The sequence below is a fragment of the Salmo salar genome, chromosome ssa12, assembly GCF_905237065.1.
Source record: "Salmo salar chromosome ssa12, Ssal_v3.1, whole genome shotgun sequence".
Classification (NCBI taxonomy): domain Eukaryota; kingdom Metazoa; phylum Chordata; class Actinopteri; order Salmoniformes; family Salmonidae; genus Salmo; species Salmo salar.
The window spans coordinates 15525334-15548181 of record NC_059453.1 but is presented as its reverse complement, the minus strand read 5'-3'; the positions used below and the strand labels follow the sequence as shown (position 1 = coordinate 15548181).

Genomic DNA, 22848 nt, shown 5'->3' with positions numbered 1-22848 from the left:
AGTATGTATGTGGTGTGTGTACAGTATGTATGTGGTGTGTGTACAGTATGTATGTGGTGTGTGTACAGTGTGTGTGTACAGTATGTATGTGTGTGTGTGTACAGTATGTATGTGGTGTGTGTAGGTGTGCTCTCTCACCTCCTCAAACTTCTTGGCCTTGGCCAGGTCACAGACATGGTTAGCAACCCGGATTCTGTTGCTAAGGCCACAGTCAGGGTGCAGCTCCTGAAGAGAAAAACAGCAAGATGGTCAGAGACAGAAAACTGATTGTGTGTGTGTGTGTACACAGTATGTGTGTGTACAGTATGTGTGTTTTTTTATTTATTTAACCTTTATTTAACTAGGCAAGTCAGTTAAGAACAAATTCTTATTTTCAATGACGGCCTAGGAACAGTGGGTTAACTGCCTTGTTCAGAGTCAGAACGACACATTTGTACCTTGTCAGCTCGGGGATTCGATCCAACAACCTTTAATTTACTGGCCTAATGCTCTAACCACTAGGCTACCTGCTGCCCCATACCACACACTGTGTACAGTGTGTGGTATATATGTGGTGTGTGTGTACAGTGTGTGGTACGTATGGTGTGGGTGTACAGTATGTGTGTGTACAGTGTATACGGTGTGTGGTATGTATGTGTACAGTGTGTGCGAACAGTGTGTGTTGTGTGTGGAAAGTGTGAACAGTGTGTGGTATGTATGTACAGTGTGTGTGTGTGGAATGTGTGGAATGTGTGTACAGTGTGTGCGGTGTGTGTGTGGTATGTGTGGTATGTATGTGTGTGTGTGTGTGTGTATTGTGTGCGATGTATATAGTGTGTGTGGTACGTGTGTGTGTGTACAGTGTGTGGAATATATGTGGTGTGTGTACAGTGTCGTGTGTGTGTGTACAGTATGTAGTGTGTGTGTGTGTGTGTGTGTGTGTGTGTGTGTGTGTGTGTGTGTGTACAGTATGTATGTGGTGTGTGTAGGTGTATACAGTATGTGTGTGGAGTTGCATCACACTCTTACATACCTTGAGTATATCTAGTGTGATGATGAACTCTGAGGGCTTGCTGTCTGTCTGCTTGCTGGGGGGTCGAGGGGATCCCAAACCAAATATCCCCTTGACCTTGTCCTTCAGACTCTCTTTACTGGGCTGCTTGTTCATGGCTGGGGGTCCAGGAGGGGTCCTGTGGGGAGGGACCAGGCAGTTTACACTGGCTCTACTGGGCCTCTGGTGGAAACAGAGGGAGGAAAACCAGCAGGGTCAGGAAGAGAGAGAACATGAATAGTATTGGGTGGTAGAGAGAGAGAGAACATGAATAGTATTGGGTGGTAGAGAGAGAGAGAACATGAATAGTATTGGGTGGTAGAGAGAGAGAGAACATGAATAGTATTGGGTGGTAGAGAGGGAGAGAACATGAATAGTATTGGGTGGTAGAGAGAGAGAGAACATGAATAGTATTGGGTGGTAGAGAGAGAGAGAACATGAATAGTAATGGGTGGTAGAGAGAGAGAGAACATGAATAGTATTGGGTGGTAGAGAGAGAGAGAACATGAATAGTATTGGGTGGTAGAGAGAGAGAGAACATGAATAGTATTGGGTGGTAGAGAGAGAGAGAACATGAATAGTATTGGGTGGTAGAGAGAGAGAGAACGTGAATAGTATTGGGTGGTAGAGAGAGAGAACGTGAATAGTATTGGGTGGTAGAGAGAGAGAGAACATGAATAGTATTGGGTGGTAGAGAGAGAGAACATGAATAGTATTGGGTGGTAGAGAGAGAGAACATGAATAGTATTGGGTGGTAGAGAGAGAGAACATGAATAGTATTGGGTGGTAGAGAGAGAGAACATGAATAGTATTGGGTGGTAGAGAGAGAGAACATGAATAGTATTGGGTGGTAGAGAGAGAGAACGTGAATAGTATTGGGTGGTAGAGAGAGAGAACATGAATAGTATTGGGTGGTAGAGAGAGAGAACATGAATAGTATTGGGTGGTAGAGAGAGAGAACATGAATAGTATTGGGTGGTAGAGAGAGAGAGAACATGAATAGTATTGGGTGGTAGAGAGAGAGAGAACATGAATAGTATTGGGTGGTAGAGAGAGAGAACATGAATAGTATTGGGTGGTAGAGAGGAGAGAACGTGAATAGTATTGGGTGGTAGAGAGAGAGAACATGAATAGTATTGGGTGGTAGAGAGAGAGAACATGAATAGTATTGGGTGGTAGCGAGAGAGAGAACATGAATAGTATTGGGTGGTAGGGAGAGAACATGAATAGTATTGGGTGGGAGAGAGGGAACATGAATAGTATTGGGTGGTAGGGAGAGAACATGAATAGTATTGGGTGGTAGAGAGAGAACATGAATAGTATTGGGTGGTAGAGAGGGAACATGAATACTATTGGGTGGTAGAGAGAGAACATGAATACTATTGGGTGGTAGAGAGAGAACATGAATAGTATTGTGTGGTAGAGAGAGAACATGAATAGTATTGGGTGGTAGAGAGAGAAAATGAATAGTATTGGGTGGTAGGGAGAGAACATGAATAGTATTGGGTGGTAGAGAGAGAACATGAATAGTATTGGGTGGTAGAGAGAGAACATGAATCGTATTGGGTGGTAGAGAGAGAACATGAATCGTATTGGGTGGTAGTGAGAGAACATGAATCGTATTGGGTGGTAGAGAGAACATGAATCGTATTGGGTGGTAGAGAGAACATGAATCGTATTGGGTGGTAGAGAGAACATGAATCGTATTGGGTGGTAGAGAGAGAGAGAACATGAATAGTATTGGGTGGTAGAGAGAGAGAGAGAACATGAATAGTATTGGGTGGTAGAGAGAGAGAGAGAACATGAATAGTATTGGGTGGTAGAGAGGGAGAGAACATGAATAGTATTGGGTGGTAGAGAGGGAGAGAACATGAATAGTATTGGGTGGTAGAGAGGGAGAGAACATGAATAGTATTGGGTGGTAGAGAGGGAGAGAACATGAATAGTATTGGGTGGTAGAGAGAGAGAGAACATGAATAGTATTGGGTGGTAGCGAGAGAGAGAACATGAATAGTATTGGGTGGTAGAGAGAGAGAACATGAATAGTATTGGGTGGTAGAGAGAGAGAACATGAATCGTATTGGGTGGTAGAGAGAGAACATGAATCGTATTGGGTGGTAGAGAGAGAACATGAATCGTATTGGGTGGTAGAGAGAGAACATGAATCGTATTGGGTGGTAGAGAGAACATGAATCGTATTGGGTGGTAGAGAGAACATGAATAGTATTGGGTGGTAGAGAGAACATGAATAGTATTGGGTGGTAGAGAGAACATGAATAGTATTGGGTGGTAGAGAGAACATGAATAGTATTGGGTGGTAGAGAGAACATGAATAGTATTGGGTGGTAGAGAGAACATGAATAGTATTGGGTGGTAGGGAGAGAACATGAATAGTATTGGGTGGTAGGGAGAGAACATGAATAGTATTGGGTGGTAGGGAGAGAACATGAATAGTATTGGGTGGTAGGGAGAGAACATGAATAGTATTGGGTGGTAGGGAGAGAACATGAATAGTATTGGGTGGTAGGGAGAGAACATGAATAGTATTGGGTGGTAGGGAGAGAACATGAATAGTATTGGGTGGTAGGGAGAGAACATGAATAGTATTGGGTGGTAGGAGAGAACATGAATAGCATTGGGTGGTAGGAGAGAACATGAATAGTATTGGGTGGTAGGGAGAGAACGTGAATAGTATTGGGTGGTAGGGAGAGAACATGAATAGTATTGGGTGGTAGAGAGAGAACATGAATAGTATTGGGTGGTAGAGAGAGAACATGAATAGTATTGGGTGGTAGAGAGAGAACATGAATAGTATTGGGTGGTAGAGAGAGAACATGAATAGTATTGGGTGGTAGAGAGAGAACATGAATAGTATTGGGTGGTAGAGAGAGAACATGAATAGTATTGGGTGGTAGGGAGAGAACATGAATAGTATTGGGTGGTAGGGAGAGAACATGAATAGTATTGGGTGGTAGAGAGAGAACATGAATAGTATTGGGTGGTAGAGAGAGAACATGAATAGTATTGGGTGGTAGAGAGAGAACATGAATAGTATTGGGTGGGAGGGAGAGAACATGAATAGTATTGGGTGGTAGAGAGAGAACATGAATAGTATTGGGTGGTAGAGAGAGAACATGAATAGTATTGGGTGGTAGAGAGAGAACATGAATAGTATTGGGTGGTAGGGAGAGAACATGAATAGTATTGGGTGGTAGAGAGAGAACATGAATAGTATTGGGTGGTAGAGAGAGAACATGAATAGTATTGGGTGGTAGGGAGAGAACATGAATAGTACGGTCCCGTGTAGCTCAGTTGGTAGAGCATGGTGTTTGCAACGCCAGGGTTGTGGGTTCGATTCCCACGGGGGACCAGTACGGGAAAAAATATATATTAAAAATAATGGATGAAATGTATGCATTCACTACTGTAAGTCGCTCTGGATAAGAGCGTCTGCTAAATAACTAAAATGTAAATGTAGTATTGGGTGTTCCATTATTCCACTCCTCTTTGGGAACTTTGTATCATTTAGAAAAGCCATGGAGTTGTCTTGGTGTCTCGGGACAGTTGGTTATCAATGTACAGTTTATTGACTATGTTTACTCACCTCCTACCTACTCGCCTCCTTTTAACCAACAAGGTTGCTTCTCCTCAGACTTCCAATGTTTAAAAAAATTATACCAGAAATAAAATTCAATTCAATGTGTTTTGAGTACAAGGAATCGGGTAAAGATCAATTGAGAGAGCCCTGGCCCAACTTTTTGCATTACGTGACTGCTGTTAGTTTCTGTCAAACAGATAAATGACAGCGACATGCCCCAACATCACACCCCTTCTCGACACGTTGTTGTCCTTTGCATCTGTGGTTCTCCAGAAATTAGTGCACCTCCAGGCTGCGTGCACACGCATGCGAAGCGAGCACATCAGACAGCAAACAATTTCCCAAGCAGCATTCCATTCCTCTGCACATACTAAATGGCCTTTAATATGATATCGATAACGTTGTTGTTACATAAAGCGAATAATAACCGCTTGTAAAGAAAGCAGCTAGGAGGACTCTGTTGTGGCCACGGGAAAGTGGTAATTTGTGTGTCCGTGCTAATATAGAATACGTCCCAAATGGCACAATCACTACATATAGAATACAGTGCCATTTGGGACGCAATTAGGCTATACATTGGCAATCAGCTACTGAATTCTAGCTGGGGAGAGAGAGTGTACCACGAAACAAGCCAGGGGAATGTTGATAGAATTCTCCCTGTCAAGCAAAGAGAGAACCGAGTGAACAACGATAGCTAAGTAACGTTAGCTAGTTCTGTTTTAGATGTATCAACAGTACCCGGTCAGGTGCCCATTCGTGGACGTTCAACATCCGTCCGGAACAGCTGACGAAATAGCGGACAGGGAGAGAGAAAGAGCGACACAAACAAGCACTAATAAATACATATTGTTGACTAGCTATCTGCTTGTTTGCGTTCCAGACGTAGGGCTTTAAAAACAACGGAAACTCATACCTTCTATCGATCTAGATGCGTTTCTGGCGTCATTCACGTGAGGCTGGCAGGTGGACAAACTACCGAGCAAGCCAAATTCATGCATTTAGAATTTTTATCCACATTTTTCAAAAGCTTTCCCCAAGTCAGATCAGTCCCCCTACTCGACAACCGGATGGACTGTCGGGCACTTCCTTTAAAAACACGTTTGTCGCGGGAGCTGACGGGTGATGTAGTTCCTACTGAAAACATTGCTCGAAAAAGCAATAGGTGTCGAGTTAAAATGTAACGTTTGTTTAATGTTCTAGCTAGTCTTAACGTGCCTGTCCTTTGAAAATGAAATCATCAACCAGAGTAGGTCACGTTTCCATATCCATCAATAGTACTTGGAAAATGTTAAACACTTGTATACATTTGTTTTAGCTAGCTAACAAGCTAATGTTGTTAGCCACGGTCCGTCCCACTTGCAGCACAACGGTCTCCTATGCTTTCCACTGTTTCAAAATGACCTCGCCTTATTTCGTTGAGAGTACCGCGGTCATCACTCGGAGCGGTAACAAGACCGTGCCCCATGCCGGTTTAGCCACGACGTTAAAAACTAGGATGGAGAGGAGAGTGTTGAGCGCCGCTGCTTCGAGGGCGCAAGTGAAACTGGAGGAAGAAGATTCCAGCGTATCAAATCAGAGTTTGGGACGAGACGCTTCAGGTATGAATCCGTTTTTATCACAATGTTTCCCTTCTGACATCTACACACTGAAGCAATATCTTGCTGCATCATTGAGGGACTTTCAGATGGGACAAGCTGTAGCCTAAAACAACAACTAAGAGTTGACTTCAGAGAAAGAGAGCCTACGGCCTGGCTATATGCACACAGTCTGAATACACCCCTAATATCTTTGACACAGGTGACGATGACATCTACTACTTCCTGTATGTTCAGTACATGAAGAATGTGGCATAATTTCTGTATGCCTCAGAATGTTCAGCACACCTCATCACTCAACTTCTGTCCCCCGCCCTTACTTTACCTTGCAGATATTGGCTCCTCTAGGTTCCGTCGCTCATCCATCGGCCAATCAAAAGCTGAGCCAGACAAAGCCCAGCCCCTGTTACCCCTGGAACCCATCCTGCGGAGGAGGAGGGCCCAGGTGAAGGTGGAATACGATGGGAAGGTGGAGCCTAAACACTGGGAGCCTCCTGATTGGAGCAAGCAGCTGGGTCATGTGCGTCAGATGAGGAGCGCCAGGGACGCGCCTGTTGACCTCATGGGGGCGGGGAAATGCTACGACACACACGCCCCTGATGAGGTGGGTGAGACCCCACTGGTTTCTGTCTCTCCGTCGTACACCCCCCACTACCGCTTTGCCCCACCCAGCTAACCCCCTGCTGTCTGTCCTACCACCCTACATCCAGCCAATACTAACCTTTACCCCTACTGCCTCCATCTCTGTTGGTTCTGCTTGGGCCTGGACCACTACTGTCCAGCCCTATGCCTCTACTGCCTCCATCTCTGTTGGTTCTGCTTGGGCCTGTACCACTACTGTCCAGCCCTATGCCTCTACTGCCTCCATCTCTGTTGTTTCTGCTTGGGCCCGTACCACTACTGTCCAGCCCTATGCCTCTACTGCCTCCATCTCTGTTGTTTCTGCTTGGGCCCGTACCACTACTGTCCAGCCCTATGCCTCTACTGCCTCCATCTCTGTTGTTTCTGCTTGGGCCCGTACCACTACTGTCCAGCCCTATGCCTCTACTGCCTCTATCTCTGCTCCCACTACCCAGCCCATAGCTACTCCAACAGCTGTATCTACGTATGCCCCTGCCCGTGTTTCTTACCCTACTCCTGCCTACGCCCAGCCTCAGCCCCTGAACCTGTCTATACACTCGTCTATACCAACCACAATGCCCTTCTCCTGTGGGGTTATCTCCATTACAATGTACATGATTTACATTACAACTTACTTTAAGATTAAGATTCCCCACCTTCCTTCCTCTCCCCTCCTCTTACCTCCCCACCTACACCCTGGCCACTGCCACCCCTCTCTCTGCTCCCTCATCCTCTCCGGGTCAGAGGTGGACCAGGCTTCTCTCCTCACCAGCCCCTGCTACCCCCTGCTCCGTGCTGTCCACACATTCTCCCACTGTAACACGAACCTCCTGTTGACCTACCAAGAGACCGCTTCCTGCCTTGGCTCCTCCCTCTCCCGCGTCCTCACCTTCCCCGAGTTCGCCCTAGCCTTCTCCCGCTTCACAGAGGTTGTGACTTCAGTCCACCCCGCCGGGCAGAGGGAGCTCAACGGTTACCTGTCCATCATCTCTGACCTGGCACTCACCTGGGGTAGAGACCTGTTCTAGACCTGTGGGGCGGAGACCTGTTCTAGACCTGTAGGGCGGAGACCTGTTCTAGACCTGTGGGGCGGAGACCTGTTCTAGACCTGTGGGGCGGAGACCTGATCTAGACCTGTAGGGCGGAGACCTGTTCTAGACCTGTAGGGCGGAGACCTGATCTAGACCTGTGGGGCGGAGACCTGATCTAGACCTGTGGGGCGGAGACCTGATCTAGACCTGTGGGGCGGAGACCTGATCTAGACCTGTGGGGCGGAGACCTGATCTAGACCTGTGGGGCGGAGACCTGATCTACAGCTACCACTGTAGAGCAGTGGCAGAAATCGGCTACACCAGGGCTTTGTGTGTTCTGCACTTATATTTTGCCGCTAAAGTAATGTGGGAGTTTGAGGGAGCTCCGCTCTCCATTCCCCCCCATTCCCCCCCAGGTCTACTGGGGGGTTAGAGACCAACAGATCTACTTCCAGGTCATCACTGGTCACAAACCTCTCACCTGCGGCAGGTGTAACTCACTGGAGCACGAGCTGTATCACTGTCTGTCAAAGAACCACTGGGTCTAGCACTGATACTGGTCTATGTAGTACTGGTCAGGATCTATGTAGGTCTATGAAGGATTATGTAGTACTGGTCAGGATCTATGTAGGTCTATGAAGGATTATGTAGTACTGGTCAGGATCTATGTAGGTCTATGTAGTCCTATGAAGGATTATGTTGCACTAGTCAGGATCTATGTAGGACCTATGAAGGACTATGTAGCACTGATCATGATCTATTTAGGTCTATGTCGCATTATGTAGTACTGGTAATGCCACAATGTAACACTGGTCATGACAATATGTAACACACAAAGGGGTCATTCCTGACACACAGTATGTTGTCTGTGCCAATCACACAAACTCCCTTTCCACAGGTGGTGCTGACTGTTGCCTGTAGGGCGTTAGAATACACAGATGTAGTAGCAGGGTTCCACCAGTAGAACTAGTTGAACCCTGCCGGTAGAACAGTAGAATACAGAGGTAGTAGCAGGGTTCCACCAGTAGAACTAGTTGAACCCTGCCGGTAGAACAGTAGAATACAGAGGTAGTAGCAGGGTTCCACCAGTAGAACTAGTTGAACCCTGCAGGTAGAACAATACAATACACAGATGTAGTAGCAGGGTTCCACCAGTAGAACTAGTTGAACCCTGCAGGTAGAACAGTAGAATACAGAGGTAGTAGCAGGGTTCCACCAGTAGAACTAGTTGAACCCTGCCGGTAGAACAGTAGAATACAGAGGTAGTAGCAGGGTTCCACCAGTAGAACTAGTTGAACCCTCAGGTAGCAGAGTAGAACTAGTGACAATACAGGGAGAGTAGTAGCAGGGTTCCACCAGTAGAACTAGTTGAACCCTGCAGGTAGAACAGTAGAATACAGAGGTAGTAGCAGGGTTCCACCAGTAGAACTAGTTGAACCCTGCCGGTAGAACAGTAGAATACAGAGGTAGTAGCAGGGTTCCACCAGTAGAACTAGTTGAACCCTGCCGGTAGAACAGTAGAATACACAGAGGTAGTAGCAGTGATCCACCAGTAGAACTAGTTGAACCCTGCAGGTAGAACAGCAGAATACCCATTAGAGTTGGAGGGGTTCTACAGAGTATTGTCAGAATGCTGTATATCTGATTTATGTTCCAGGATAAAGGTGAAATACATCCAGCACTATAAAAGGAGGATGTGGAACTGCAGTTAAGTTATGTCACTGGATATGATTTGTCATGAGCTTACGAAACAAACAGTGCAAAAGTGTTGAAGATCGGAGATGGGCCTAGCTAGCTAGCTGGGGTGTATTCACTAGGAACCAAACAGACGCAAACAGAACTAGGCAGGACTTACCTGAATTTGTCCAATAGAAACACTTGATTTCGAAGCAGGACGTTTTCCGTTGGAAAACTTTTTTCTACAGTGTGCGACTAATGAATACATCCCAAGCTGTTTACATGAGGCCAGTTGAATCAGGCTATACCACCATGACACACAAGGATATAAAAGTTAGATGTTACATGACATGTTAGCTATGTACACCTATTCTCCCACCAGGAGTGATGAGTCAACCTCATTCTGAGAGTGGAGACCTCTTTAGAAACAATGAAAGAGAAAAGTGTACGCCTACCGAATACTCAATTTTAACACAAAGTAGTGCATCAGAGGCATACTAGCAAGGATATACACTACATTACCAAAAGTATGTGGACACCTGCTCGTTGAACATCTCATTCCAAAATCATGGGCATTTTATATGGAGTTGGTCCCCCTCCTTGCTGCTATAACAGCCTCCACTCTTCAGGGAAGGCTTTCCACTAAATGTTGGAACATTGCTGCAGGGACTTGCAGCCAAAAGAGCATTAGTGAGGTTGGGCACTGATGTTGGGCGATTAGGCCTGGTTTGCAGTCGGCGTTTCAATTCATCACAAAGGTGTTCGATGGGGTTGAGGTCAGGGCTATGTGCATGCCAGTCAAATACTTCCACACCGATCCACACTCTGTATGGGCCTCGCTTTGTGCACGGGGGCATTGTCATGCTAAAACAGGAAAGGGCCTTCCCCAAACTGTTGCCACAAAGTTGGAAGCACAGAATTGTCTAGAATGTCATTGTATGCTGTAGCGTTAAGATTTCCCTTCACTGGAACTGGCCTAGCCGGAACCATGAAAAACAGCCCCAGAACATTATTCCTCCTCCACCAAACTTTACAGTTGGCACTATGCATTGGGGCAGGTAGTGTTTTCCTGGCATCCGCCAAACCCAGATTCGTCCATCGGACTGCCAGATGGTGAACTGTGATTCATCACTCCAGAGAACGCGTTTCCACTGCTCCAGAGTCCAATGGCGGAGAGCTTTACACCACTCCAGCCGACGCTTGGCATTGCACATGGTGATGCTTAGCCATGGAAACCCATTTCATGAAGCTCCTGACGAACAGTTCTTGTGCTGGCGTTGCTTCCAGAGACAGTTTGGAACTCAGTAGTGATTGTTGCAACCGAGGACAGACTATTTTTACATGCTACGCACTCCATCACTCGGAGATCCTGTTCTGTGAGCTTGTGTGACCTACCACTTCGCGGCTGAGCCGTTGTTGCTCATAGACGTTTCCACTTCACAATAACAGCACTTACAGTTGACCGGGGCAGCTCTAACAGGGCAGAAATTTGACGAACTGACTTATTGGAAAGGTGGCATCTTATGACGGTGCCACGTAAGTCACTAAGCTTTTCAGTAAGGCCATTCTACTGCCAATGTTTGTCTATGGAGATTGCATGGCTGTGTGCTCGATTTTATACACCTGTCAGCAACGGGTGTGGCTGAAATAGCTGAATCCACTAATTTGAAGTGGTGTCCATATGCTTTTTTATGTGTAGTTTACTATCTAAAAGATGCCAGATTAAAGACTCTCCCCTCCTCGCCCATCAAGTGAGGCGTTATCAGGTCCTGGTCTCTCTAAAGTTGTCTAGCCAGATTAAAGACTCTCTCCCCTCCCCCTCATCTCTTCCACCAGGTGCGACGTTACCAGGTGCTGGTGTCTCTGATGTTGTCTAGTCAGACAAGGGACCAGGTGACCAGTGCAGCTCTGCAGAGACTCAGGGCTCATGGCTGTACGGTGGACAACATAGTCAACACTGACGATGACACACTGGGACAACTCATCTACCCTGTTGGCTTCTGGAGGGTAACACACACTATACACTGCCTTCACAAAGTGTTCACAGCCCTTGACTTTTTCCACATTTTGTTGTGTTACAAAGTGGGATTAAAATGGATTTAATTGTGGGGGTTATTGGTCAATGATCTACACCATACTCTGTCACAGATAAAGTATAAATATTTGTAGAAAATTCATGAAAAATAAAACACTAATATATCTTCATTAGATAAGTATTCAACCCCCTGAGTCAATACATGTGACAGCGACTACAGCTGTGAGTCTTTCTGGGTAAGTCTCTAAGAGCTTTCCACACCTAGATTGTGCATCATTTGCCCATTATTCTTTTCAAAATTCCTCAAGCTCTGTCAAATTGGTTGTTGTTTATTGCTAGACAACCATTGCCATATATTTCTAAGTATATTTAAGTCAAAATTGTAATTCTGCCACTCAGGAACATTAACTGTCTTCTTGGTAAGCAACTCCAGTGTAGATTTGGCCTTGTGTTTTAGGTTGTTGTCCTGCTGAAAGATGAATTCATCTGCCAGTGTCTGGTGGAAAGCAGACGGAACCAGGTTTTCCTCCAGGATTTTGCCTGTGCTTAGCTCCATTCTGTTTATTTTATCCTGAAAAACTCTCTAGTCCTTAACAATTAAAAGCATACCCATAACATGATGCAGCCACCACTATCCTTTAAAATATGGAGAGTGGTACTCTGTAATGTGTTGTATTGGATTTGCCTTAAACATAACACTTTGTATCCAGGACAAAAAATGTATTGCTTTGACACATTTTTTGCAGTATTACTTCAGTGAATTGTTGCAAACAGGATCCATGTTCTGGAGTATTTGTATTCTGTACAGGCTTCCTTCTTTTCACTCGGTCATTTATGTTAGTATTGTGGAGTAACTACAATGTTGCTGATCCATCCTCAGTTTATTATCACAGCCATTCAACTCTGTAACTGTTTTAAAGTCACCATTGGCCTCATGGTAAAATCCCTGAGCAGCTTCCTTCCTCACTGGCAACTGAGTTGGGAAGTACGCCTGCATCTTTGTAGTGACTGGGTGTATCGACACACCATCCAAAGTGTAATTAATAACTTCACCATGTTGAAAGGGATATTCAATATCTGCTTTTTATTTTTACCCATCTACCAACCCATCTGCTCTACTTTATGAGCCATTGGAAAACCTCCCTAGTTTTTGTGGTTGAATCTGTGTTTGAAATTCACTGCTCGACTGAGGGACCATACAGATAATTCTGTGTTGGGAACAGAGATATGGTAGTCATTCAAAAATCATGTTAAACACTATTGCACACAGAGTGAGTCAATGCACTTGTTAAGCAAATATTTACGCCTGAAATTATTTAGTCATAGCAAAGGATTGAATACTTTACTCAAGCATTTCAGCTTTTTATTAATTAATTTGTAAAAAATAAAAACATTCCACATTATGGGGTATTGTGGGTAGGCCAGTGACAAATCTCAATGTAATCCATTTTAAATTCAGGCTGTACCATGTGGAAAAGTCAAGGGGTGAGAATACTTTCTGAAGACACACTCTTACTGCACCATGTCTTCCTTTGAACATGAGTATGAATAAAACCTTGACATGTCTTCTCTCCTACCCACCCTCCTCCAGACCAAGGTGAAGTACCTGAAGCAGATGTCAGTGATACTCCAGAGAGAGTTTAGAGGGGACATCCCTAACACAGTGGAGGGTCTGGTACGACTACCTGGAGTTGGACCCAAGATGGCTCACCTGGCCATGGACATCGCCTGGCACCAGGTCTCTGGCATAGGTAGGTATGGCTCATATACAGTTGAAGTCAGAAGTTTACATACACCTTAGCCAAATACATTTAAACTCAGTTTTTCACAATTTCCTGTCTTAGGTCAGTTAGGATCACCACTTAATTTTAAGAATGTAAAATGTTAGAATAATAGAGAATTTATTTATTTCAGCTTTTATTTCTTTCATCACATTCCCAGTGGGTCAGAAGTTTACATAAACTCAATTAGTATTTGGTAGCATTGCCTTTAAATTGTTTAACTTGGGTCAAATGTTTCGGGTAGCCTTCCACAAGCTTCCCACAATAAGTTGGGTGAATTTTGGCCCATTTCTCCTGACAGAGCTGGTGTAACGGAGTCAGGTTTGTAGGCCTCCTTACTCGCACACGCTTTTTCAGTTCTGCCCACACATTTTCTATAGGATTGAGGTCAGGGCTTTGTGATGGCCACTCCAATACATTGACTTTGTTGTCCTTAAGCCATTTTGCCACAACTTTGGAAGTATGCTTGGGGTCATTGTCCATTTGGAAGACCCGTTTGCGACCAAGCTTTAACCTCCTGACTGATGTCTTGAGATGTTGCTTCAATATATTTTGTGAAGTGCACCTGTCCCTCCTGCAGCAAAGCACCCCCACAACATGATGCTGCCACCCCCGTGCTTCAAGGTTGGGATGGTGTTCTTCGGCTTGCAAGCCTCCCCCTTTTTCCTCCAAACATAACAATGGTCATTATGGCCAAACAGTTCTATTTTTGTTTCATCAGACCAGAGGACATTTCTCCAAAAAGTACGATCTTTGTCCTCATGTGCAGTTGCAAACCGTAGTCTGGCTTTTTTATGGCGGTTTTGGAGCAGTGGCTTCTTCCTCGCTGAGCGGCCTTTCAGGTTATGTCGATATAGGACTCGTTTTACTGTGGATATAGATACTTTTGTACCCGTTTCCTGCAGCATCTTCACAAGGTCCTTTGCTGTTGTTCTGGGATTGATTTGCACTTTTCGCACCAAAGTATTTCATCTCTAGGAGACAGCACGTGTCTCCTTCCTGAGCGGTATGCCGGCTGCGTGGTCCCATGGTGTTTATACTTGCGTACTATTGTTTGTACAGATGAACGTGGTACCTTCAGGCGTTTGGAAATTGCTCCCAAGGCTGAACCAGACTTGTGTAGGTCTACAATTTTTTTCTCTGAGGTCTTGGCAGATTTTCCCATGATGTCAAGCAAAGAGGCAGTGAGTTTGAAGGTAGGCCTTGAAATACATCCACATGTACACCCCCAATTGACTCACATGATGTCAATTATCCTATCAGAAGCTTCTAAAGCCATGACATCATTTTCTGGAATTTTCCAAGCTGTTAAAAGCCACAGTCAACTTAGTGTATGTAAACCTCTGACCCACTGGAATTGTGATACAGTGAATTATAAGTGAAATAATCTGTCTGTAAACAATTGTTTGAAAAATTACTTGTCATGCACAAAGTAGATGTCCTAACCGACTTTCCAAAACTATAGTTAGTTAACAAGAAATTTGTGGAGTGGTTGAAAAACAAGTTTTAATGACTCCAATCTAAGTGTATGTAGACTTCCGACTTCAACTGTAGGACTACAAATCCCATACTATTGTTTTGTGGTGTCGCCTGATCAAGTTCAGAGTGGTAGTTCTATTGGATTATATAGTGGGCAACTTCTCATGGGATAGTTTCCTTCTACTTTTTGTTGTTTTTATTGTGTGTGTGTGTGTGTGTGTGTGTGTGTGTGTGTGTGTGTGTGTGAGAGAGTAGGCGTGGACACACACGTCCACCGTATCTCCAACCGGCTCGGATGGACGAGAGGTGGGACCAAGAACCCAGAGGAGACACGCAAGGCCCTGGAAGACTGGTTACCAAGGTAACCAGACAACACCACTTCCTGTACCTCTGACCCATCAGGTCACTCGTTAACCAGTCACTGACCAATCAGATCCCTTACAGCAGGAAAGGGAAACATTTGTCCTTGTGATTTCTGTCTGACATGATTTTGATGAAGACGGGGATGGTGATTGATGATCTTCCTCTCTCTTCCCCGACACAGGGATCTATGGAGTGAGATCAACTGGTTGCTGGTGGGGTTTGGTCAACAGGTGTGTCTACCTGTCAATCCTCTCTGCTCCGTGTGTCTGAACCAGCACAGCTGCCCCTCCGCCCACCAAGCCTCCCCAGCCAAGAGGCCTAAAGCTGGGTCACCTCGCTCACCACACTCCCCCAAGACCTCCAGGGTCAAGCTGGAGCCTGGTTTGGGGTTATCACCCCCCTCCTCCTCCTCAGCCACACCAGTCAAAGAGAAATCTTTGGCTACCGCCCTCTCCCCTCCTCTGCTGCCCAGAAAAAGGAAGTCCAAAGCCAAAACCTACTCTACATGATACGACAGAAGGGGGTAGAATCCCTATAGAGATATAGGGACCATGTCCCAATTCTCTCTCCTTCCTCCAAAAGTGTGCACTTGTCACTTCCCTTGACTGCTTTGAAATGAGCGGTACTAGAAATATGGTGGTAACTCCTACTATCCCAGTGGTATTAACTTCTTTAGCGGGGAGACCATTTTTGGACCAAATTTCTGTGGACCCCATATATTTTGCTAGAATTTCTCACACCACCCCAAAATAACCTTAAAATCGTTACATTTAGATTTTTACATCAACTAATAAACAATTCATATTTTCATATCTTTATCAAAACTGAACCAATAAATAAATGTACTCAATAAAATGTTATTTTTCAAATGATCTCAAACACGTTTGTATATTGTCCCATACAATTATCGGCACTTAAATGTTTTGTTCCCAAAACAAATAGCGACCTGACAATACCACTGACATAATCCTTGCAGATATACCAGAGTGCCTAAGATGTGTCGGGGTCAGAGGTCCATTTGGAATTAACAATGTGAGTGTAAGACACTGAGTTCCCCCAGGAGACTACAGGGTGGTTTGGTGACCACTGCTTTACTGGATCCAACTGACTGTCAGGGTCCTAATCTGAGTTTATGGATAGAATGCACGTTTATCATTGCACCCTTAAGTGACCACTGAATTGGGTTGATGTGTATCCATTAATAATATACTGATGAAAAATATATAACGCAACATGCAACAACTTCAATGATTTTACTGAGTTACAGTTCATATAAGGAAAGCAGTCAATTGAAATAAATCAGGCCCTGATCTATGGAGTTCATATGACTGGGCAGGAGCGCAGGCATGGGTGGGCATAGGCCCACCCACTGAGCCAGACAATCAGAATTAGATTTTCCCCCACAAAAAGGCTATACTACAGACAGAAATACTCCAGTTTCATCAGTTGTCCGGGTGGCTGGTCTCAGACGATCCCGCAGGTGAAGGAGCCGGATGTGGAGTTCCTGGGCTGGTAGGGTTACACGTGGTCGTGAGGCCGGTTGGAAGAACTGGCAAATTCTTTAAAACGACATTGGCTGCGGCTAACGGTAGAGAAATGATTCAGTTATCTGACAACAGCTCTGGTGGACATTTCTGCAGTCAGCATGCCAATTGCACGCGCCCTCAACTTGACAGCTGTGGCATTGCGACAAAACTGCACATTTTAGAATGGCCTCATTGTCCCCAGCACAAGGTGTACATTAGAGGTCGACCGATTATGATTTTTCTACGCCGATACCGATTGTTGGAGGGTCCAAAAAAAGCCGATACCGATTAAATCGGCAGTTTTATTTATTTATTTGTATTAATGACAATTACAACAATACTGAATGAACACTTATTTTAACTTAATAAAATACATCAAATCAATTTAGCCTCAAATAAATGAAACATGTTCAATTTGGTTTAAATAATGCAAAAAGAGAAGAAAGTAAAAGTGCAATATGTGCCATGTAAAAAAGCTAAAGTTTAAGTTCCTTGCTCAGAACATATGAAAGCTGGTGGTTCCTTTTAACATGAGTCTTCAATATTCCCAGGTAAGAAGTTTTAGGTTGCAGTTATTATAGGACTATTTCTCTCTATACTATTTGTATTTCATATACCTTTGACTATTGGCTGTTCTTGTAGGCACTTTAGTATTGCCAGTGTAACAGTATAGCTTCCGTCCCTCTCCTCGAACCAGGAACACGTCGACAACAGCCACCCTCGAAGCATCGTTACCCATCGCTCCACAAAAGCCACGGCCCTTGCAGAGCAAGGGGAACAACTACTCCAAGTCTCAGAGCGAGTGACGTTTGAAACGCTATTAGCGCGCACCCCGCTAACCTGCTAGCCATTTCACATCGGTTACACCAGCCTAATCTCGGGAGTCGATAGGCAAGAAGTCATAAACGGCGCAATGTTTGAAGCATTGCGAAGAGCTGCTGGCAAACGCACAAAGTGCTGTTTGAATGAAAAGTGCTGTTTGAATGAATGCTTACGAGGCTGCTGCTGCCTACCACCGCTCAATCAGACTGCTCTATCAAACCATAGACTTAATTATAACATAATAACACAGAAATACGAGCCTTAGGTCATTAATATGGTCAAATCCGGAAACTATCATTTCGAAAATAAAACCTTTATTCTTTCAGTGAAATACGGAACCGTTCCATATTTTATCTAACGGGTGGCATCCGTAAGTCTAAATATTCCTGTTACATTGCACAACCTTCAATGTTATATCATAATTACATAAAATTCTGGCAAATTAGTTCGCAACGAGCCAGACGGCCCAAACTGCTGCATATACCCTGACTCTGTTGCACATAACGCAAGAGAAGTGGCACAATTTCCCTAGTTAAGAAATTCATGTTAGCAGGCAACATTAACTAAATATGCAGGTTTAAAAATATATACTTATGTATTGATGTTTAGGTACACATTGGTGCAACGACAGTGCTTTTTTCGCAAATGCGCTTGTTAAATCACCCGTTTGGCGAAGTAGGCTATGAGTCAATGATAAATTAACCGGCACCGCATCGATTATATGCAACGCAGGACAGGCTAGTAATATCAACCATGTGTAGTTAACTAGTGATTATGTTTAGATGGATTTTTTATAAGATACATTTAATGCTAGCTAGCACCTTGGCTCCTTGCTGCACTCGCATAACAGGTAGTCAGCCTGCCACGCAGTCTCCTCGTGGAGTGTGTCATGACGTTGGCCTGTGGGTAAGGTTTATGACCCCCATAAATACCTTTCTCCCTTCCCCTCTCTTTCTGACCCTACTGAAGTACTGCTGTCCTGAAGGACTGCTGTCCTGTTAAATATAGAGAGTCTGGGAACATCAAACAAATGGGGAAAGGAACCATATTTTGGTAATAAAACCAGTTGGAAATATGCTTTGGAACGTAATGAGTATGGATGTCAGTTCGGTTGTCATCTGAGACATTATGACTGATGACAGGACGACATAAACTGTACCTGGGAAAGTATACACCCTCTAGTTATCAGAGTCACATGGAATTGTTATGCAATTGAAATGTTTGATATTGAAATTGTTTGTTAGGAGATTAAATGTAATTTTAGCTTCCAAATGAGAGAATTGGGTTTTCATAAGGAAAGTGCCCTGCTTGATCAGTGGCCCACCCCTGTGAAGAGACAGGGGTTATAAACGATGAAACACATCCTTCCCCCTCTCCACTATATAAGCCTTTGACGAAAAGATAACCACACGTTCCAGTACGTGAGGTCTGCAGCCTCTACGTTAGAAGGACACACGTCAAGTACAGAACTAAGCCAACCTCGGCGTGAGCTTTGGTGGCGAATGGTATGAACTTTGAGCTTATTCACTACAGAAGTGATACTTCCTAGCCGTTGAGTTAGCAGCGGCCGCTGTCGACGGGGGCTAGGAAAGGACGGACGACGGATCCAGTCTAACAGACAGACGAAGATACCACCACGTATCCAATTTACCACCAGACATTCTTCCGAGGACAGGAAGATCTGTTGGCCAACCCGGCCAGCATCTACGACCAATCTACCGAAGCGCAGCTCAGAGTAAATATTTATTGCATTTTCCTTTTCCAAATGGGCGGTAATTTAGAATGCATAAGATAATGTATTTACGATAGCATAGCTGCTGTTTCTTTGTTCCTAAGTCTTCCCGCTCTTTCATTCAAGCCCAACCCCCTTTCCTTTGTGTAACCAGCCATCATGTATTCGGTGTATTTGTAATTCTGTGTGATTAGTTTAGGTATTTAGTAAATAAATAATTAAACCCAATTTTGTATTGCTGATTCAACTTGTTAGCCAGGGTTCGTGAAGATAGCCAAGAATTTACAACTTTCATTATGAGACTGAAAATAAGATAAGGGTTAATATTGACTGCTATCGATGTAAAATATTACTAAGTATTTTAAGAGTTTATTCGGAAGATAACGGCTCTATAAACGTTCTTCCGTGGTGCCCCGACTTTCTGGTTAATTACATTTACATGATTAGCTTAATCAGGTAATATTAATTACAGAGAAAGGATTTTTATAGGTTAGCATGTCATATCACTTAATCCGGCATAGCCAAAGACACGACAAGTGCAAAGTCATCGGCGTCCAACAATGCCGATTGTTATGACAACTTGAAAATCGGTCGACCTCTAGTGTACGTGTCATCAGCTTCTTGATAATTCCCCACCTGTCAAGTGGATGGATTATCTTGGCAAAGTAAAAATGCTCAAAAATGGAACATTTCTGGGATCTTTTATTTCAGCTCATGAGACATGGTGATATAGTTGCGTTCACTACTGTTTAAGAATTCCTGAGTATCTCCAATCAAGAGGGCTTGTTTAATCTTCTCTGAACTGAAACATCTGGTGTTGTACTGCCGTCAAAAGTAGAGCGATTGCTTAGTTTGACAGCAGTCAACCCAGAATGTATTTTCTTTCCCATTGTCAGGTCATGAGCATCACTGCTTTTCTAAAGTTCTGTTTTCACAGCACACTCTTACTCCCAGTATGTTTGCATACATTGTGTTCATAGAATTTAGCGAGTCGTGTTGTCAGTAGGGCTCTATAGTAGCTGTTGGGTCGTCAGTTCTGTTAATCTCATTGATTTGTGAGGTGTTTACCACCACATCTTGCCATGCCTTGGCCACACCATTCATCAAATCAAAGTTTATTTGTCACGTGTGCCGAATACAACAGTGAAATGCTTACTTACAGGCTCTAACCAATAGTGCGGCAAAAAAAAAAGTGTGTGTGTGTAGGTAAGTAAAGAAATAAAACAGTAAAAAGACATTTGAAAATAAGAGTAGCAAGGCTATATACAAACACCGGTTAGTCAGGCTTATTGAGGTAGTATGTACAAGTGACTATGCATATATGAACAGAGAGCAGCAGTAGCGTAAAAAGAGGGGTTGGCGGGTGGTGGGACACAATGCAGATAGTCCGGGTAACCATTTGGTTACCTGTTGAGGAGTCTTATGGCTTGGGGGTAAAAACTGTTGAGAAGCCTTTTTGTCCTAGACTTGGCACTCCGGTACCGCTTGCCATGCGGTAGTAGAGAGAACAGTCTATGACTGGGGTCTTTGACAAATTCAGGGCCTTCCTCTGACACCGCCTGGTGTAGAGGTCCTGGATGGCAGGCAGCTTTGCCCCAGTGATGTACTGGGCCGTACGCACTACCATCTGAAGTGCCTTGCGGTCGGAGGCCGAGAAATTACCGTACCAGGCAGTGATGCAACCGGTCAGGATGCTCTCGATGTTGCAGCTGTAGAACCTTTTGAGGATCTCAGGACCCATGCCAAATCTTTTTAGTTTCCTGAGGGGGAATAGGCTTTGTCGTGCCCTCTTCACGACTGTCTTGGTGTGTTTGGACCATTCTAATTTGTTGTTGATGTGGACACCAAGGAATTTGAAGCTCTCAACCTGCTCCACTACAGCCCCGTCGATGAGAATGTGCTCGGTGCTCCTTTTCCTGTAGTCCACAATTATCTCCTTAGGTTGTTATTCTGGCACCACCCGGCCAGGTCTCTGACCTCCTCCCTATAGGCCGTCTCGTCGTTGACGGTGATCAGGCCTACCACTGTTGTGTCATCAGCAAACTTAATGATGGTGTTGGAGTCGTGGGTGTACAGGAGGGGACTGAGCACGCACCCCTGGGGAGCTCCAGTGTTGAGGATCAGCGTGGCAGATGTGTTGTTACCTACCCTCACCACCTGGGGGCGGCCCGTCAGGAAGTCCAGGATCCAGTTGCAGAGGGAGCTGTTTAGTGCCAGGTTCCTTAGCTTAGTGATGAGCTTTGAGGGTACTATGGTGTTGAACACTGAGCTGTAGTCAATGAATAGCATTCTCACATAGGTGTTCCTTTTGTCCAGGTGGGAAAGGGCAGTGTGGAGTGCAATAGAGATTGCATCATCTGTGGATCTGTTTGGGCGGTATGCAAATTGGAGTGGGTCTAGGATAATGGTGTTGTGAGCCATTACCAGCCTTTCAAAGCACTTCATGGCTACGGACGTGAGTGCTACGGGTCTGTAGTCATTTAGGCAGGTTGCCTTTGTTCTTGGGCACAGGGACTATGGTGGTCTGCTTGAAGCATGTTGGTATTACAGACTCAATCAGGGACATGTTGAAAATGTCAGTGAAGACACCTGCCAGTTGGTCAGCACACGTCCTGGTAATCCATCTGGCCCCGCAGCCTTGTGAATGTTGACCCGTTTAAAGGTCTTACTCACACAGTCGTCCGGAACAGCTGATGCTCTCATGCATGCCTCAGTGTTGCTTGCCTCGAAGCCAGCATAGAAGTGATTTAGCTCGTCTGGTAGGCTCGTGTCACTGGGCAGCTCGCGGCTGTGCTTCCCTTTGTAGTCTGTAATAGTTTGCAAGCCCTGTCACATCCGACGAGCGTCGGAGCCGGTGTAGTACGATTCAATCTTAGCCCTGTATTGACGGTTCGTCGCAGGGCATAGCGGGATTTCTTTTAAGCTTCCGGGTTAGAGTCCCGCACCTTGAAAGCTGCAGCTCTACCCTTTAGCTCAGTGCGAATGTTGCCTGTAATCCATGGCTTCTGGTTGGGGTATGTACGTATGTACGTACAGTCACTGTGGGGACGACGTCCTCAATGCACTTATTGATAAAGCCAGTGACTGATGTACTCCTCAATGTCATCGGAAGAACCCCGGAACATGTTCCAGTCTGTGATAACAAAACAGTCCTGTAGTTTAGCATCTGCTTCATCTGACCATTTATATAGACCGAGTCACTGGTGCTTCCTGCTTTAATTTGTGCTTGTAGGCAGGAATCAGGAGGATAGAGTTGTGGTCGGATTTACCAAATGGAGGGCGAGTTTTGTACGCGTCTCTGTGTGTGGAGTACAGGTGATCTAGAATTATTTTCCCTCTGGTTGCACATTTAACATGTTGATAGAAGTGATTTAAGTTTCCCTGCATTAAAGTCTCCGGCCACTACAAGCGCCGCCTCTGGGTGAGTGGTTTCCTGTTTGCTTATACAGCTGGCTGAGTGTGGTGCTAAATAACCAGCAAAAGTATAGCTGAGAACTCTAGGCAAGTAGTGTGGCCTGCAGATTATTACAATATACTACTTCTGGCGAGCAAAATCTA

General features: G+C 44.8%; 2 protein-coding genes across 2 annotated transcripts in view; one reads left to right on the top strand and one right to left on the bottom strand.

The window, feature by feature from the left end:
• LOC106595758 (tuberin) overlaps positions 1–6164 on the bottom strand; it is an 87255-nt gene extending 81091 nt beyond the window's left edge. Inside the window, 3 exon segments of the mRNA XM_045690821.1 lie at positions 139–225; positions 1013–1169; positions 5933–6164. Coding sequence (XP_045546777.1) covers positions 139–225; positions 1013–1169; positions 5933–5934 — 246 coding nt within the window. The 5' untranslated portion in view covers positions 5935–6164.
• On the top strand, positions 5863–16082 carry LOC106564287 (endonuclease III-like protein 1). The gene is made up of 6 exons (XM_045690820.1): positions 5863–6226; positions 6556–6827; positions 11389–11559; positions 13179–13338; positions 15103–15208; positions 15392–16082. Exons 1-6 carry the CDS (start codon positions 5959–5961, stop codon positions 15717–15719), a joined length of 1305 nt encoding a protein of 434 aa, XP_045546776.1. The 5' UTR covers positions 5863–5958; the 3' UTR covers positions 15720–16082.
• Positions 16083–22848: the final 6766 nt, after the last annotated feature.

Coding starts and splice junctions, on each gene's coding strand:
- LOC106564287 (XM_045690820.1), top strand. CDS start 5,959: ATGTTGTTAGCCACGGTCCGTCCCACTTGCAGCACAACGGTCTCCTAT. Junction 6,227..6,555: donor TTTGGGACGAGACGCTTCAG/GTATGAATCCGT, acceptor TTTACCTTGCAG/ATATTGGCTCCTCTAGGTTC. Junction 15,209..15,391: donor CTGGAAGACTGGTTACCAAG/GTAACCAGACAA, acceptor TCCCCGACACAG/GGATCTATGGAGTGAGATCA.